The sequence below is a fragment of the Symphalangus syndactylus genome, chromosome 4, assembly GCF_028878055.3.
Source record: "Symphalangus syndactylus isolate Jambi chromosome 4, NHGRI_mSymSyn1-v2.1_pri, whole genome shotgun sequence".
NCBI classification, from domain to species: Eukaryota; Metazoa; Chordata; class Mammalia; order Primates; family Hylobatidae; genus Symphalangus; species Symphalangus syndactylus.
This window is the reverse complement of record NC_072426.2, coordinates 117,398,560-117,416,167: the sequence shown is the minus strand read 5'-3', so window position 1 is coordinate 117,416,167 and position 17,608 is coordinate 117,398,560. Positions and strand designations below refer to the sequence as shown.

At 35.9% G+C, this 17,608-nt stretch overlaps 1 protein-coding gene and 1 long non-coding RNA gene across 4 annotated transcripts in view; one reads left to right on the top strand and one right to left on the bottom strand.

Annotated features, from left to right (window-relative positions):
* The window catches only part of GYPA (glycophorin A (MNS blood group)), a 30,809-nt gene extending 19,415 nt beyond the window's left edge, over positions 1-11,394 (top strand). Inside the window, exons 2-7 of one of the 3 annotated variants that reach the window (XM_055274045.1) lie at positions 178-276; positions 986-1,078; positions 2,013-2,051; positions 3,797-3,882; positions 5,963-6,041; positions 9,309-11,394. In XM_055274045.1, coding sequence (XP_055130020.1) covers positions 178-276; positions 986-1,078; positions 2,013-2,051; positions 3,797-3,882; positions 5,963-6,041; positions 9,309-9,325 — 413 coding nt within the window. In that variant the 3' untranslated portion in view covers positions 9,326-11,394. The remainder of the gene's footprint in view (positions 1-177; positions 277-985; positions 1,079-2,012; positions 2,052-3,796; positions 3,883-5,962; positions 6,042-9,308) is intronic. The other 2 variants (XM_055274047.1, XM_055274046.1) reach the window with 2 other exon arrangements.
* LOC134736421 (uncharacterized) lies at positions 3,498-17,246 on the bottom strand. The gene is made up of 4 exons (XR_010120425.1): positions 17,196-17,246; positions 16,619-16,698; positions 5,506-5,557; positions 3,498-3,574 (listed from the first exon to the last, which is right to left on the bottom strand). It is a non-coding gene; the product is annotated as an uncharacterized lncRNA (long non-coding RNA).
* Between the last annotated feature and the right edge of the window lie 362 nt (positions 17,247-17,608).

Below are 17,608 nucleotides of genomic sequence, written 5' to 3'. Positions count from 1 at the left end.
GGCCAATAATACAATGCTTACCACATAGCAATTCTCTAAAGATTATGTAAGGTATATACAAAAGTGCTTAGCTCAGGGACTGGAGGGATGTGAGAGAAGTTTGTCTTTTGCGATATGCTTTATGGTCTGCCCAGTCACCTCATTCTTAATCCCTTTCTCAACTTCTATTTTATACAGAAATTGCGAGCATATCAGCACCAAGTACCACTGGTTTGGTAATGCACACTTCAATCTCTTCTTCGGTCACAAAGAGTTACACCTCGTCACAGACAAACGGTTTGTTTTCATTTTTATTTTTAAATAGTGGCTCCAAAATCATTTTTGTGATGCAACCCTATTTTAGGAGACCTGTCACTGCAGAGAAACTGACAAACACTGAGACATGCGAGCTAAGTAGACACAGCCTACTAAGAAGACACAATTCCTACTACGGAGGAATTCTTGCCTCTGAAATATCTCACAGAAATAATACTGTGAGTTAAAGAAATTAAAACAATGTGGCAAAGCACAGAAATGATGCATGTGACCATGAAATAGTGGGCCAGATAAAGGGGACCTAATAGTGCGGTGGTGCAGAGGGTCTGTGGGCAAACTGAGTTCAGCTCAGACCCGGGCTCAGCTCTATCCCAGCTGCTGACCCAGGGTGAGTTGCCCTGCAGGGTTTCTATCCCATTAATTTTAAAATGGGGCCAATAACACAGTACTTATCTCACCGCATTTCTCTAAAGGCTAAATAAGAAGATGTATCTAAAAGTTACTAGCTCAGAGCCTCACACATTCTCAGTGACTGATAAACAATAAGCAAAGCTGGGTGCTGAGATAAGAGTAACCTGGTGGCAGTCTCTCTTGTTAGTTTTCAGGGGAGAAGAAGAAATTCTGGAGCTGCTGCTGGGAGGGATGTGGGGGAATTTGTCTTTCATGATACGCTTTATGTCCACGCAGTCGCCTCATTCTTGTTCCCTTTCTCAACTTCTCTTATATGCAGATAAGAACAAATGGTACACATATCCAGCTCGTAGTGTTAATGAAGTTTCAGAAATTTCTGTTACAACTGTTTACCCTCCAGAAGAGGAAGACGGTATGTTCTTAGTTTTAAATAGTTGCCCTGGAGTCATTGTTGTGATTGAACCCTATTTACACAAGGTGTAACTCATGACAGTTCTCAAACTTTTGTGACAGAAAACCCATCCGTTTTACTCCAAAGCCCATATAGCACCCACAACTATTAACTGTGACCAAGAAAGAGAAGGCAAGCCCCAATTAACCTTTGTATGTAAAGCCTAAAGAATGAAAAAATATACCTGAATCCTCAATCATCAAACAACGTAGTATATACTAAGTAATTTGTAATAATTAAACTCTAGAAAATTGTGTGGCTTTGGTAGTAAGAGAGCTTCATGACATAAAATGGCAAGTGGAGACAGAGACAAAAGTAAGATGTGGACTGAGAGGGAAGGTTAGCACAGGTGGAACAGTAAGGCATTCGTACTATCAACTGCTACTGACATAGAATCCAGAGAGACTATTGACAAAAGTTCAAATGAGACACAGTAACAGTTTAGATTCAAACAGTGGCTGTGGCATAAATCTGGAAAATTGATAGCCACATGACCCCTCTTTGCATGGGACTGGCATCTCTGTGGAGTAATGGCTCCATATGCCTCCTTTCTTCTCATTATTTTTACATTTTTTAAAAATGCATTGCTTCTTGTGGAAGTCAATAAGTGAGTTTTCCAATACTTTCTCATTCCTTTCCCCTCAGTTATGAGACAATTTGCTTATTTCTCATCCATGAATACTTGTTGGGTCATTAAAAGTAGATACTGAAATTACTAACGGTAAGACTGACATATTACCTCATAAATTTTACTAGCTAGGTGTTGAAAGTTGACCAACAACTCTCAAAATATGATTAAGAAAAGGAAACCCACAGAACAGTTTGATTCCAAAATGATTTTTTTCTTTGCACATGTCTTACTTTTTTGGACTTACATTGAAATTTTGCTTTATAGGAGAATGGAGACAACTTGTCCATCGTTTCTCTGAACCAGGTATGTTAATATTTGACAAAGAATAAAAGTCATTCCATTTTAAACTATCCGTTGCTTGTTTCAAATGCCTATGTTGTTAACTTTATTCATACAAAATTGTAAAGGCAAAGAAAATATTCTCTTTTTAAAATTAAAATGGGCATTTCTTATTTTTAAAAACATTTTGGGGGCCAGGGGCAGTGGCTCATGCCTATAATCCCAGAATTTTGGGAGGCCGAGCCTGGCTAATCGCTTGAGCCCAGGAATTTCAGAACAGCCTGGGCAATATGGCGAAATCTATCTCTACAAAAAATACAAAAATTAGCTGGGATGGGGCACTCACCTGTAGTCTCAGCTACTTGGGAGGCTGGCTGAGGTGGAAGGATCGATTGCCTGAGCCTGGGAGTTTGAGGCTGCAGTGAGCTATGACTGTGCCACTGTACTCTAGCCTTGGTAAGACCCTGTCTCAAAAACAAATACATAAGTAAATAAAAATAAATAAAAAACATTTTGGAAATAGAAATACATAATTTGGTAATAGTTTTTCTCTTAAGTTAGATGTTTTACCTTTCTAACCAACCCTGAGTACTTGAAAAAAGCCTCGTAAGAGCTTATAAAACAAATGAACTTCCCTCTTCCCTCATGTAAAAAGCAAGGCATTTAAAATCATCTAATTAACTGGTACTGTATTTCAAGGGTAAATCTCAGCCTTGATTCATTTTTGGCCCAATGCAACCACTTAGGGACCATCTTGACAACCTCTGCTGAAGGGACATACCTTCCCCTCACTTGAATCTCACTGTGTGTGCTCATTTGCTATTCTGCATTCTAACCCTCCCTTCACACTTGGCTGTGTCCACGGCTCACAGGGTGAAAAGCACATCATAGAACTTCATCACTATCGCATACATTCAAGCTAAGTGGTCAAGAAGGCTGGGCAACACCAGCAAGAGGAAATGCTACTTTTACTTTTTATCAATAATAGCACTTTTAAATATTAATTAGGCAAATAAATGAGCCATTTTACCTTTATGTCTAGCCTTCCATTCTATTTACTTCATCTGGAAGCACTACAAATATGCTATAAATATGGAAATATCTCTTAATTGATTTCGATTGTTTCGTTCCCAACATATAAACGACTTAAAAAGCATTTTTAGTGACTATATTGGAGACTATGCATAAGAATACTGTGGAAGGAATAAAGCTTAGAATATAGATGACCTGCATTATAGTTATAATTCTACTTTTAACTAGTTGTCTGACCAAGGCTAAGTTAACCTTATTCAGCTTTTCTTCATTTGTAAATTGTTTATACCAGTTTCTTTCCAAAATTATGATTCTATGATCTGTCCAATGCTCTTTTATATGTTAAGACATTATTTTCTCTCATAACTTCTAAACTATGGGAGAATTTGTGGTTTTTTCCCCATATCTGAATAGAACGTCCACTGAGTTCTTACCTACAGTGACACTAGTGAAGAACGCTGGGTCTGGAATCAGAAGTCTCAGGTCTTATTTCTGTCATCAACTATTTGTGCGACCTTGGACAAAAGACTTATCATTCACAGTCCCAGTTTCCCACAAGGTTACTGTAAAGCACACAATTTTAAAAAAGACAAAATACACATAATAGTATACTAATTGTACTTTCTATTAAAAGGCAAGGTGACGTTAGGCTGATGTTATCTGTCTTATTTTTCAACTGCTATGTGATCATTTATTTCAGACTTTCATAATTTTGCTGTTCTCTTTATCTCCTGTAGTGATAACACTCATAATTTTTGGGGTGATGGCTGGTGTTATTGGAACGATCCTCTCAATTTCTTACTGTATTCGCCTACTGAGAAAGGTGAGAATTCAGTTTTTAATTTTGCTCTAAATACCAATGTGAACAGCTCTAGGAGGGTTTATTCCTCTGAGTTCAGTTAAACTCAAAAGAGAAACAGAACTGCATAAAATTCCATCTTTTTCAACTGAACACACAGAAGTCACTGTGTTTCTCTAGCAGAATTTTTTTTTGCATTTGCCCAATTAAAGGGAACCTCTAAATATAAATCTATCCCACCATTTTCCCAATAAAAGATCTAAGTTTTTGTCTAACTTGCTTTCACATATTTTGATGGATATTGAGGAAATATTAAGATTCTACTTACAGTATTTACCCTATTAGTGTATAAAATATTTAAAATAATATATTTACATATGTTTAAAACTTTGGGGGAGGCCAAGGCAGGAGGATTGCTTGAGCTCAGGAGTTTGAGACCAGCCTGAGCAAAAAGGTGAAACCTAGTCTATACAAAAAATACGAAAATTAGAAAGGCGTGGTGGTGCACATGTGTAGTATCAGCTATTCAGGGGGCTGAAGTGAGAGGATTGCTTGAGCCTGGGAAATCAAGGCTGCAGTGAGCTGTGACCATGCTACTGCACTCCAGCCTGGGCAACAGAGTGAGACCCTGTCTCAATAAATATATAAATAAATAAATAAAAATAAACAAAATAAAACTTTTGTCTTTCTTAATTCTCACATATTCTGAAACAGATTTTTCAAATTTCCACCTATGAATTCTTAACATCAGTGATATTTTAATCATTAATGCTTTTTTTAATTTTTTTTTTTTTTTTGAGACAGAGTTTCCCTCTGTCACCCAGGCTCAAGTGCAAAGTGGCGCAATCTCTGCTCACTGCAGCCTCTGCCTCCCTGGTTCAAGTGATTCTCGTGCTTCAGCCTCCGCAGTAGTTGGGACTACAGGTGCGGGGGCCACCATGCCTGACTAATTTTTGTATTTTTTTAATAGCAGAGATGGGGTTTCGCTGTGTTGGCCAGGCTGGTTTCAAACTCCTGACCTCAAGTGATCCACCTGCCTTGGCCTCCAAAGTGCTGGGATTACAAGCACGAGCCACCACGCCCAGCCCACTAATGCTATTTTTAAGTCCATACAACACAGCTTATAGAAGTGCATAACTTTTGCTATCACTTTCTATTCACGATATTTAAGACACAATATGTGTGTGTGTATTTATGATGCTGTCACTGTCTCTGTAATCCTAGATCAGAAGTACTTAGTCACATGAGACTGGTACAGTTGTGTTTTCATTCATCCTGTATTCTTAATCTCTCTTTGTGATTTTTGAGACCATAACCACTATATAATTCTTTTAAAAAGGCTAACTGAGAGGTGTGACAGCACTGCAATTGTGGGGCCATCAGAAGAAGAATGATAGTAATATCTACATTAACTTCCTTTGCCTCTTTTCTTTTTTAACTGCTTCTAACAGTTAACTTCTACCATCATCCAATCCTATAATTGATTTTCATTATTCCATGTAAACATATCTTCCTTAAATAATACTTTTTGTTAATCAAAGAAAAGTAACTGAGAATGCCTACTCTTGCATGAGATATTTTGTAAGGACTTTAATATAAGATAATTTTTCTTGCCTAGAGTATAAAAGAGAAAAATCATCTTCTTACATGGGCATATATGGCAAAGTGGGTTGTCTTCTCTCTGTCAATGTTCTAAAACCTGAAAAAGTCAAGGAAATATTTAGTTGGCAAAGTTCAGAGAATTTTATAAATGTATATGGATGAATTTTGTCCTGGTCAACATGATGCAGAGATCACACACTTTATTTTTATTTTTATTTTCACTTTCACTATTTATTACAGCAGGGAAATATGTAAGTATCAGTGTTTGAGGTGATATTTCTCCTACTGAAATACTAAATACGATAGAGGAACACAAATACAAGTTTAAATCAATGCTTATACTAGTAACTAGTAACAACAATAATAACAACATCTCTGCAAAGGGGATTTCAACCAAAAAAAAAATTTTAGAAAAAAATATTTTTAAGCTGAAGCATTTTACTTTTTACTGTCTTAAGATTAGAAAATTGTGTTATTAATATTTTCTGATATTTCTTCATAGAAAAGCCCATCTGATGTACAACCTCTCCCCTCACCTGACACAGAGGTGCCTTTAAGTTCTGTTGAAATAGAAAATCCAGGTTGGTGTTAATATTTGCAGTTCTTTTTGACTTGTAGGAAAAAAAAAAACTAGTGAGTTACTTCTTTCTGATTTGAGGGAGGAGGAAACTAGTTATGATTCATTTCTATTCTATTTCATTAATTCTACCTCTTTGATTTTTTAGAAATGTAAGTTTGTCTGCAGCATAGTGAGATTCTCCTTTGGACACAAAGTGTTTTGTTTTGTTTTGTTTTTTAAACTCAATCAAATAGTAAAAGCAAAAGAGAAAACCAAGTGTACTTCTTATTTCCCAAACTGCATAGTTATGTGTATAGGAGACTCTATGGTCAGTGTGGTGTAGCATAGTGTAATAGCCCCAGATCTGAAATCAGACTTGGATTTGAATCCATGCTCCAACACCTATTAGCTGTGTAACCCTGAGCAAGCTACTAAACCTCTTTTAATATGGGGATAATGATCGTATCAACCTCACAGAGTTTAATGAGAATTAAATGAGCTACAACCGGTAAAGTATTTAAAACCATTCATGGCCATCATAAGTCCTCATGCCTGTTAGCTGTTATCAATATAGCACTGATATCAATACTATATCAATATAGCATGTTATCAATATAGTGTCATTCCCAAATGACCTCCTGTGCACACTGGCAAGCCATCTGGCACATGCTTTCATCTCCACTCCCAGGTGCTAAGCAGATATAAAACATGTGAAAGTCCATGGATATATTTTGTTTATCCAGAACAGTATTTAACCACATAGTGCTTTTTGAAAAGAACACTTATTGTCAACCTTTAAAAGTGGGAAATTGTTACATTTTAAAAATCAAGTATTGCTACTCCTTTGGGGAAAAATGTAAACTCCCAAAATGCTGAGAGCCTTCATACCAGCATGAGACCAATTCCTAAGAGCTGAGTAGTGGCTGCTACCTCTACTGTTTGTCTAAATCCCTAGCCAATTGCATTTGTTTTATTCACCATGGCCCCTGGTATGAACTCACTAAGAAAGCAAATAGTTCATATTAAACTTTGCCTGAAGCATAAACCCAAATGACATCTATTTTGGGAGATAGTTACTAAGAACAAGTCTCTGGAATGAGCTTTATTTCTCAAGCAAAAGAGATTTCATTCTGCCTTCTACAAAATCAATTGATTTTTCTCCCATAATTTTCAAAAATCATGACAGATCAGAGGTCCTGTATGCTTCTGGATTTCAATTTTAACCCTGGACCAGTCTAGGTTTTCTGGACTTTAGAGTCACAGGACACAGAGTTTTAAAGATCCGTCACAGCTACACAGGTTATATGCAGGATTTGCCACATCACATTATCATGTGAATTCTTAAAGCTTAACAATAATCGTTACATAAGTTTATAATCCTAAGAAGTTCCTGCTATGTGGAAATGAATGGCATAGATATGATTCTCAGCTAAAAGGATTAATAAAATCCAATCTGTAGATACTTGAAACAATGGAAGTTTTTGAGTCATATGCCAGATTCACTTCGTTTACTAAGGTTATCTTGTTATTGGACTGGCAGCTGGAACAAGTATCTGTAAAATATTCATTTTATCTGCATTCTGCCTTGTTCCACAAAAAACTCTTGATGCAGTTTTTTAAATGGAGCAATTACAACCTAAAGCCTATTTTTCAAACTGAAATTTATATACACTTTTAGCTATTTATTCTAGTGACAAATTTAGTGTTTAGTGTTTCCCCTGCCATTTTTTTTCATACAATCTTAAGCATCTCAAATGTTTGGGACAATTTAATACACCACAGTGCATTAAGATGTCCTTGTAGTTTAATTCAGTTAAGTGCAACAAACATTTGCTAAATGCATACAGTGGGGTAGGCAGCACACTCACATTAGATATACCAATATGAGTCTTTGTCCTTCAGAAGCTGAGAGACCAATGGAAAAAACAGAACGTCATTGCAGTGAACAAGTTCTACAGTAATGGAGGCAATAGCTCCACTTGTCCCACAGACTGGGACAGGTATCAAAGGCTTCTGGAGATGAAATCACCTGGGATTAGCCTTAAAAGACAGACAGATATTACCTAGGGCAGGGTAGTTTTAGCAGAAGGGCAGCCTGAGTGAGTAAAAGCATGGAAGACAGAATATGTTTACTTAAAGAATTGTATGCATTTCCACATTAGCTGGATTGCTGCTTTGGTTCTCTGTTCACGTCTCAAATATGTGTAATGGCAGTGGAAAGTCAGAAGAACCAAACTTCAGGCTCACTTTATTTCTCCACATTTGTGCAAGTGAAGTTATTAAATGTCTTAGTATGTTAGTGAGACAAGTTATGAATTCTGACTGCACCTCACAGAAAACATGGGAAAACACATTATTAAAGATTATTTAAAATGCTTTAGTCCTACTTTTATAGAATATGGCTCTAAATTAGTTTATAAGCCGAAGGCATAAGAGGTTAAAATGACAGTACCGTCTCAACAAGAACTAATGATGTTAAGGAGTAATTAAAGTATAAATTGGTTTAACCCTCTAAAAGTACACATGATCTGTGATTGGTGAAAAATGAGAATAAGAGAATCTGAGTCAGCTGCCCACTGAGGCATGCACATGTGACCCACCAGCCTATTTCCCACAGGAGAATGTTTGAGATGCACAGTTCCCGTGGTGCTCAAATAGAAGAAGACTGGAAAAGCTCTGCTTCTGGAAGACCAAGGGCTCCCCTCTCCCTTTCATGCAGTTTCTAGGAGCAACATAAATTCAACCTTCCAACCAGGAAAAGTGCAGCATTGGGTTTACTGGAGAAAACTAGCCCAGTGCCCTTCTTTTACACCCTAGAACCAGAGAGGAACTTGGCCATAAGCTTTTGTGCAGACTTCTCCTTGGGGGGAAAAAAAGGTCATTATTAAAAAAGACATGACAGACTTAGAAACATGCCTTAAATTTTAACATGCATATGTGATTCAACTTATCATTTCCTGGCTTCACATTATATTCTGCCTCTATACAAGTTTGGCTGTTAGTTTCTTATCTCTGTAGAAACTAGGAGCAGAGCAATTATATTTATTCTTTACCTAAGGCCTGTAGAATAGATATTCTAAGAAATTCTGTATTTTTCTTTACACAAAACTTTACGAATAGAGCTAATATGTAAGGAGAGTCCTTTCGTTTCCTACTAATTACATTCAAAGACAACTCTGCAAGAATGTAGAATCCTAAAATGTATACTGTGCATTAATTTCCTGTTGTGTTTAAACATAACTATGTCTCATATTTCGGTCTTGTATTTTTTTTACTATAATCCTTCTAGAGACAATTGATCAATGAGAATCTGTTCACCAAACCAAATGTGGAAAGAACACAAAGAAGACATAAGACTTCAGTCAAGTGAAAAATTAACATGTGGATTGGACACTCCAATAAATTATATACCTGCCTAAGTTGTACAATTTCAGAATGCAATTTTCATTATAATGACTTCCAGTGACTCAATGATGGGGAAAAAATCCCTGCTCATTAATATTTCAAGATAAAGAACAAATGTTTCCTTGAATGCTTGCTTTTGTGTTAGCATAATTTTTAGAATTGTTTGAGAATTCTGATCCAAAACTTTAGTTGAATTCATCTACGTTTGTTTAATACTAACTTAACCTATTCTATTGTATTATAATGATGGTTCTGTCAAATGAAAGGCTTGAAATACCTAGATGAACTTTAGATTTTCCTCCTATTGTAAACTTTTGAGTCTGGTTTCATTGTTTTAAATAAACTAAGGAGACACTAAAGTCCTATCATTCATTTCCTTCATTGCTGAACAGGCAAGATATAATATTACATGAATGATTACTATATTTTGTTCACACTAATAAAGCTTACGCTCAGAAATGCCATACACACACACACACACACACACAAACACACACATTTATCATTTAATGCATAAATCAACACAAAAGGTTTTCTCATTAATATGAAATATTACATATATATAAATGCCATATTTAAAATAATTTGTCTAACAGTAGAACTGTGTCACAGCACTCACTGGGGCTTGCATTCCACTGAAAGAGTTATTTGTGTAAATAGAGTATCCTGGGAAGGAAAAGAAATTATGACCTTTATAACAGAAACTCAACTCTAAATTCAACAAGATGTGCAAACTGGACATGCAGGTGAATATTTTAATAGGTTACTATATGTTCTCAATTAAATTCTTCAATCTGTCCAGTCCCAGTTTCTCTTATTAATAAAACTTTGGAAATTGCTTTAAACCATTTAAAGGAAATTTCTAGATATACAGACTAAGGACTGTGACTCTACAACTGTTACTCATTTGTAGTGAAACTTAAAAAGCAAAAATGAAAAACAAAAAAGACCTTCCTGTGATACTTTATTTCTGAACTAATAAAAATCTATATGACTTTTTATTGTTGTGTGATAACAAAGTAAATTTTTTGTATTTTGTATATTTTCAGGCCTGGCAACTGAAATTTACCTTTTAATAAATTAAAAAATCTAAATTTTAACCTACTTATACATTCAGAGAGTGTTTTTGTACTAAATTGACTCCTTAAAATAAAGAATGAGACTAAGAAGGGAACATTTCTGTTGATACATGTTTTTTAAAAGTAATTTTAAGAGCATTATTAGGTTAATTTAATCCAGTTAATGACCCAAATGCCAAGGTAATTTTAAATTTACATTTTTAATAAAAGCAACATGTTGAAACAAGAGAGGGTGAGATTAACCTTTTCGCTAAAGTAATTTACAAGTCAAAGACAGGAAGAGATCACTGTGAATGTGCCTTCTTAACCAGAGCTACAGAATTCAGTGAATAATTAAAGTACAAATTGCTTTAACCTCCTTGAACTTTTCCAAGCAATTTCTCTGTACTTCTGTATATGAATGTCTTAGTCAATTTTCTGCTATATAACAGAATACCACAGACTGGGTAATTTAGAAAGAAAAGAAATTTATTTTCTTCCTAGTTCTGGAGGCTGGGAAGGCCAAGGGCATGGCACTGACATCTGCCTTGTTTCTGATGAGAACCTTCTTACTGCATGACAACAAAGCAGAAAGGCAAGCAAAAGCATAAGATGAAGAGAGAGGAAATGAAGCCAAACACATCCTTTCATCAGAAGCCCATTCCCTCTATAAGGCATTATTCCATTTATGAGAATGGAGCCCTCATGACCTAATTATGATCTTAAAGGCCCCTGCCAACACTGTTACAAATGACAATTAAATTTCAACAAAGGTTCCAGAGGTGACATTCGAATCAGCAATGAACTTTTCATAGTAAATTTGGTATTTGACCATTTCCCTTGTATTTTTATAATTAAATCAGCAAAACATTGTAATACAGAAATCTTTCCTGTGAAGATACCATGACCCCATGGATGGCTCATATTGGATTTCTTGAAATTGGGGCTGGGATGGGAAGGTTTGGTGATGCTGATTATGGAATTGTACTCTTCAGCCCTGGGTGTTTGCTTGTGTAATTGTGAGCAAAAGGTCTAAATGAGGGAAAAAATGAATGGAGAAGGCTGAGAGGCATTGTGAAGAAAGAATGACCTTTTCTTGCAATAGAAATTTAACTCTGAAAACAACTCTGAATGGAGAGCCAAAGAACAGCATGGGCAAAGGGGTATTTTGGTGATATTGATACATAGCGATTGAAGAATAGCTTTCTGGCTTATTCTAAACATTTATCCTATCAAATGTAGCAAATTTCTTAGAAGAAATCCTAAAAGCCAAATGTTATTTAAATAAAAATAAATAAATAATTCGACCCAAAGTGATGCATAGGCCTGTTACTGTATCAACCAGTTCTAATGCATTTATGCCCTCAGCTGTATTTAGGGGGCATGTGCATTGCCAACTGCTACCCACTTTCAGCACCTAGATGTAAACATATCCTCTGAATCCTCACAGCACTTAAACATATTTCGTAGCATTACTACGATCTGAATTCCATACCCTTCTTAACTATGATTCATTAAGAGCAAGAACTTTATTTCATTTTTGTAACTCCTGAGAGGCTTAACAAAATTTGCTTTTATTTCATGAAGCCTTTATTAATATTTAAAACGGCATGATATACGGTGACATCTTAAAGGTTTGGTCTGGCATGGCGCGGACAGAAAATCAGGTTTGGAGCCAGGATTTGAACCTATTTATTCACATAAGTTTGGTTTCTTTATCTGAAATATGAAGATTAGAATAACTGCCTTGCAAAAATGTCACAAGATTTATATATTTATATATATTTATACAGAAAACTGAAAAACAAGAAGAAACTATTAATATCAGTCCAAAAGGAAAAAAATTTACATCTCTCATGTAGTGAGAGATAATCCTCATGTCAGTCATGTGCAACTTTTGCAATTCTCTCCCATATCTTCTTAAACATGAAAAGCGTCTAGTTTATTTATATGTTGATGTAATGCGTACAGTGATATTCTCCACAACCGTTTCCCTCAGACTAAAGCCCCTGGATTTTTTAAATTTTGCATAGAAACTAAACCAAGATTAATCCATAAGGAGGAAGCACACAAATGCTTTTTGATGGAAAGAGGTATATTACAGCAAAAGATGACTCAAACATGATTATATACAAAATCTGCTTTTGTATGGGAAAATAAGCAGCTTTTCAGAACGAGCCCTAATTTATCTTCAAAGAATGTAAAAGTCCTTATATTGAATTTGTATATAGCTGTAGAGCTTAGTATTAAGCCATAATTAATACAAGAGAAAGAAAAAATAAAAAGATAAGCACAGTTATGTTTTATGAGTTTACCTGCAAGATACTATATTACTTGTCTGCAAAAGACACAACAGGTAGGTTCTCAAAATAGAAAAGCACAGTGGCTCACACCTGTAATCCCAGCACCCTGGGAAGCTGAGGTGGGTAGATTACCTAAATTCCAGACCAGCCTGGCCAACATGGTGAAATCCCATCTCTACTAAAAATACAAAAATTAGCTGGTCATGGTGGCTCACACCTGTAATCCTAGCTGCTCAGGAGGCTGAGGCAGGAGAATCGTTTGAACCTGGGAGGCAGAGGTTGCAGGGAGCCAAGATCATGCCACTGCACTCCAGCCTGTATGCCAGAGCAAGACTCTGACTCAAAAAAAAAAAAAAAAAAAAAAAGAAAAGAAAGAAAAAGAAAATAAAAAAAAATAAATCCAATTATGGAAAAAATACAGTCATAGTTTTGTACCTTGAGTTGTGATTATTCATTTTTAAAAATACATTTATTATTTCTAATACCTTATTTACCCATGAAATTAATTATTAAGAAGTATGATAATATTTCTTCTTAAACCTACACTTAAAATGTCAAAAGTGTGGTCATAGAATAAGGGATCTTAAAATTGACAACTGGCTGAGCAGCCTGGGGTAAGAATGATGTAAAATACTTGTGCACAGGTATCACAGCCAGGCCAGGGAATCATGGGAAAGGGAAGGTGAGAGTGCTCATCATCTGACTGATTATGAAATTTAGTATGTGTATGGTTCCAAATTTGAACACTGGAAAGTGATATAGACCACCTGGGATCATTTGGAAGATGGAAAGCAGACTAGGCTGGATGCATCAGCATAACCTATCTGAACATAAAGTCATCACATGAAGGACAGCTGGAGGAGAGAGGGAGAGGAATGGAGGAAGAATAAGAAAGTGAGCTAGGTCCTGAAGAGCTGTGCATCCAGCTGTGCCTAAGCAGACACAACCTCTTCTCAGTTATGGGAGTCAATAAATCTCCTCTTTGCTTAAGCTGTTTTTTCTAAATTAGGCTTTTTGTCATTTATAATAGAAAGAGTCTTAGCTAAAGTAATAGAAAATTAAAATAGATGATTGGGCTGACACCTTACAGCCAATAAAGACTGCATTCCAGCTTGACATGTAAGACTTAATACAGAATTTACAAAGGAAATGTCTAAAGATTGCACAATTCTAAAACTCTCACCAACAGCAAAAGTATAAAAGTGTAAGAAGCTGGTGACTGAACAAAAGGGAGTGTAGAGAAGAGAGCTGTTTGCGTGTCTTCAAGGTCTCTCCTAAGGAGGAGAGGTGAGGAGGTTCTCCTCTCTTCACTTTGTCAAGAGCTCTAGAGGGTCTTGGGAGAACTTGAATGTGTCCTTGGAATGTCAGACAATTATGACTCTTACTTTAGAAATCTAAAGGGCAAAAAAATGGCCCCAGTCCTGCCCTGAAAGTATATTAAGGAGATATTGGAAAGCCAGGGATGACAAGCATTCCTACAGTTTTAAGAAGCAGTGAAAAAATGAGTTTCTTGTGGGCTCTATACACAAAAACTGGAAAAAAAAATTGTTCCTGTGGGTTATCTTTGGTCATGTTGGAAATGACTTCCTAGAGAGGCCAATAGCTTTTAAGAGAAAGAAAACAGAAGTGTTGCCAGACATCTAATACTTTGTTTACCCATGCGGGATGGAAGAAGGATGCAGGCAAACAACTGAAACAGACATGGATTTATACAAGCCAAGAGAATATCAGATGAAAAGTCCCAAGTGATGGGAAAATTCTGAAGAACCCTCAAGAATACCTACAAGAGGAAGGTTCAAATGTAAATATCTGCCAAGAGAAAATATGGGACCACTGTGAAATATTGGTCTAGTCAGACTTCCCTACTCCTTTACCTAGTTTTTTCCTTCCTGTGTTCCAGTGCTAGAGGGTTTAGAAACTTTGAGTAGCAAGATGGAAGAAAAGGAATAAATGCTCCAGTTTGGGGTTGGGGAGGAGAAGTTGACCAGATCATTCGTTTCCTGAATCCAGGGAAGAGAAGAAATACAAACATTAATTTTAAATCAGAATGGAAACGTTGATTATTGCATTGGTATAGATATTTTAATTACAAACTGGAAAGCCATTTGTAATACCTAATGGTGACCAGAAGAGTAATGGGATGTTTGGGCAGAGGAACAATGCAAGGACCAGGTCTACAGAAGACATTTAAAAGGACACAGGAGACATGATTCAAATTATTTCTAATTGAATTCTATGAGTCTTGTTTACTTAATACAACCATTACACAGATAGAAGTATTAGTGTAGCAAAAGCATTTGTTGATGACTTAGATAAGGCATAATGGGAAAAAATACTTATACGTTATTAGTAACTGTAAATTGACTCAGAAACAATAGAGCAATATATTCCAAAATTCACAAATTTGTCTATATATTTTTGGCCCAATATTTCCATTTTGAAGAATGTGCTCCAGTAAAATTACAAAAAAGTGTAAATTATTATTTTGTAGTTGACTTTACACATTAATTGCATCAATGAATAGCAAAAAGAAAATAACCCAAATGTTCACTAACTTAGTAATGTCTATGTGTCAGTTATAATTTACATACTAGCATATTAACAAAATAGACTATTATGTAGCCAATTAAAAAGTGCATGTACACTTTGTCTACAAGTGAAAATGAATGTAGAAATGAATTTTTAATGAAAAAATAGAAAACATAGTATGATTATCCTGAACTAAAAAATATGTAGTGCATAAATTTTAAAGCTCAAAAAGAAAAACTTCAACACTCAGTAGTTTATTTCTTCTTGTTTTTGTTCAAGAACTAGTGCTACGGACTTACAATGCAGTACTAACATTTCTGGTTCCCGTTGAATATTTCTAAGCTAGAGCTCTACTTCAAAACTGAAGACCAGAGACATCTTGATATTGCCCCATGTTCATATCTCATGAAACATATGTGTTTTGGGGGTGTGTTTAAACTGTGCTGTGACTCTGCAAAAATAAACTTTGAAAGCCGAAGGAGAAATGTTTCAAAGGGAAGGAAAGCCAGAAATATCTGTTTCCTAACTCAACAATAAGATAACTTAGTTCATATACCTTGGAAGGAATGTGATTCCACTTTTTAAATGTGAAGTGTTTCTAAAACTTTTTTTATATTAAAACATATTAGAAAGACAAATATCACATGTTCTCACTCATATGTGGGAGTAAACATGTGGACTTCATGAAGACAGAAAGTAGATTGGGTAGATTGGTAGTCACCAGCGGATGGGAAGGAGAGCGGGGAGGGGATGATGAAGGCAAAATAAAGAACACAATTGTGTTTATTACTACTGAGGTGTATATGCAAAATGGTAAAGATGGCAAATTATATATGTATATTTTACCTCAATAAAAATATAAATGGGGCTTAAAACCTAGATGACAGGTTGATAGGGGCAGCAAACCACCATGGCACATGTATATCTATGTAATAAACCTGCACGTTCTGCACATGTATCCTGGAACTTAAGGTAAATTAATTAATTAATTAAATAAAATAAAACAAACATACATATGTCAAATATATCAGTTTGACATAATATTAGGAGCAAGTGTGTATATAATCTTTCATCAGATTAATACATTTTAATTCATCATTCAAATCCTAGTTTGAAAAATGGGCTACTTCTCCATTTTAGCACCTGAGGAAGCAACAAGAGAGTGCACTCCCAGCAACAGAAGGCAGAAAAATGTGCCTCTGTTGTTTCTCCCTCAAAATAAGTCTGCTCTAGGAAAGAGTTTATTTCTAGAACTGTAACAGTCATCCTATATAGCAATGACCATGGTTCCCACCAGGACTTACCATGTGGTTTGGCTATGTCCTCACTCAAATCTCATCTCGGATTGCAATTCCCATAATCCCCATATGTAGTGGAAGAGGCCCTGTGGGAGGTAATTTAATCATGAAGGTGGTTACCCTCATGCTGCTCATGCTGTTCTCATAACAGTGAGTTCTCACAAGATCTGATGCTTTTATAAGTGGCTTACCCCTTTGCTTGGCACTCTTTCTCTCTCCTGCCACCCTGTGAAGAGGTGACTTCCGCCATGATTGCAAGTTTTCTGAAGCCTCCCCAGCCATGGGGAACAGTAAGTCAATTAAACCTATTTCCTTTATAAACTACCCAGTCTCAGGCAGTTCTTTATGGCAGCATGAGAATGGACTAATACAACTTATAAATAAAACCTAAAAGAAAAGCAAATGAAGCCCTCATCTCTCACTGGGACCATTTGAGCAAAAGATATAGGACCTATAAGTTGCCACATTCTCTGACACATATAGCTCTTCACTTCTAAAGCCAAACAGAATCCTCTAAAACATGATAACCATGTAATCAATTGTTTTTTGAAAAACCTTTAAGAATTTGTTTTTATATACTCACCTCAAGGTTTTTACAAAACTTCCAATATATGGGAGATCCAGGTTCCCAGCTTTCTTCCCTTATTCTTGTTCAATACAGGTACACACCATGACCTCAAGTATCATGCAATCTGTTCATGCTTCTCTTTCTTCCAGTGTACCATGAAAGCCTTGACTGAGGCAATGACAGAGCACCTTCACATCTCACTCCTTCACTGTGTCTAGAATAGAGTCCACCAAAGTGATTATTACATAGACCAGTTTACTCCTTTTGAAATCAAAACTACGACAGACCTAGAGTTTTTTCTCAAGGATTCTGCAGACAGGGAAGTAAAAATAGTTTTCTTGATAATTTGAAGTTTCTTAAAGCAACGTGACCAATGTTGGTTTTTGTATTTCTAGGAATGACTTTTCCCACAATTCCTCCACCAAGAT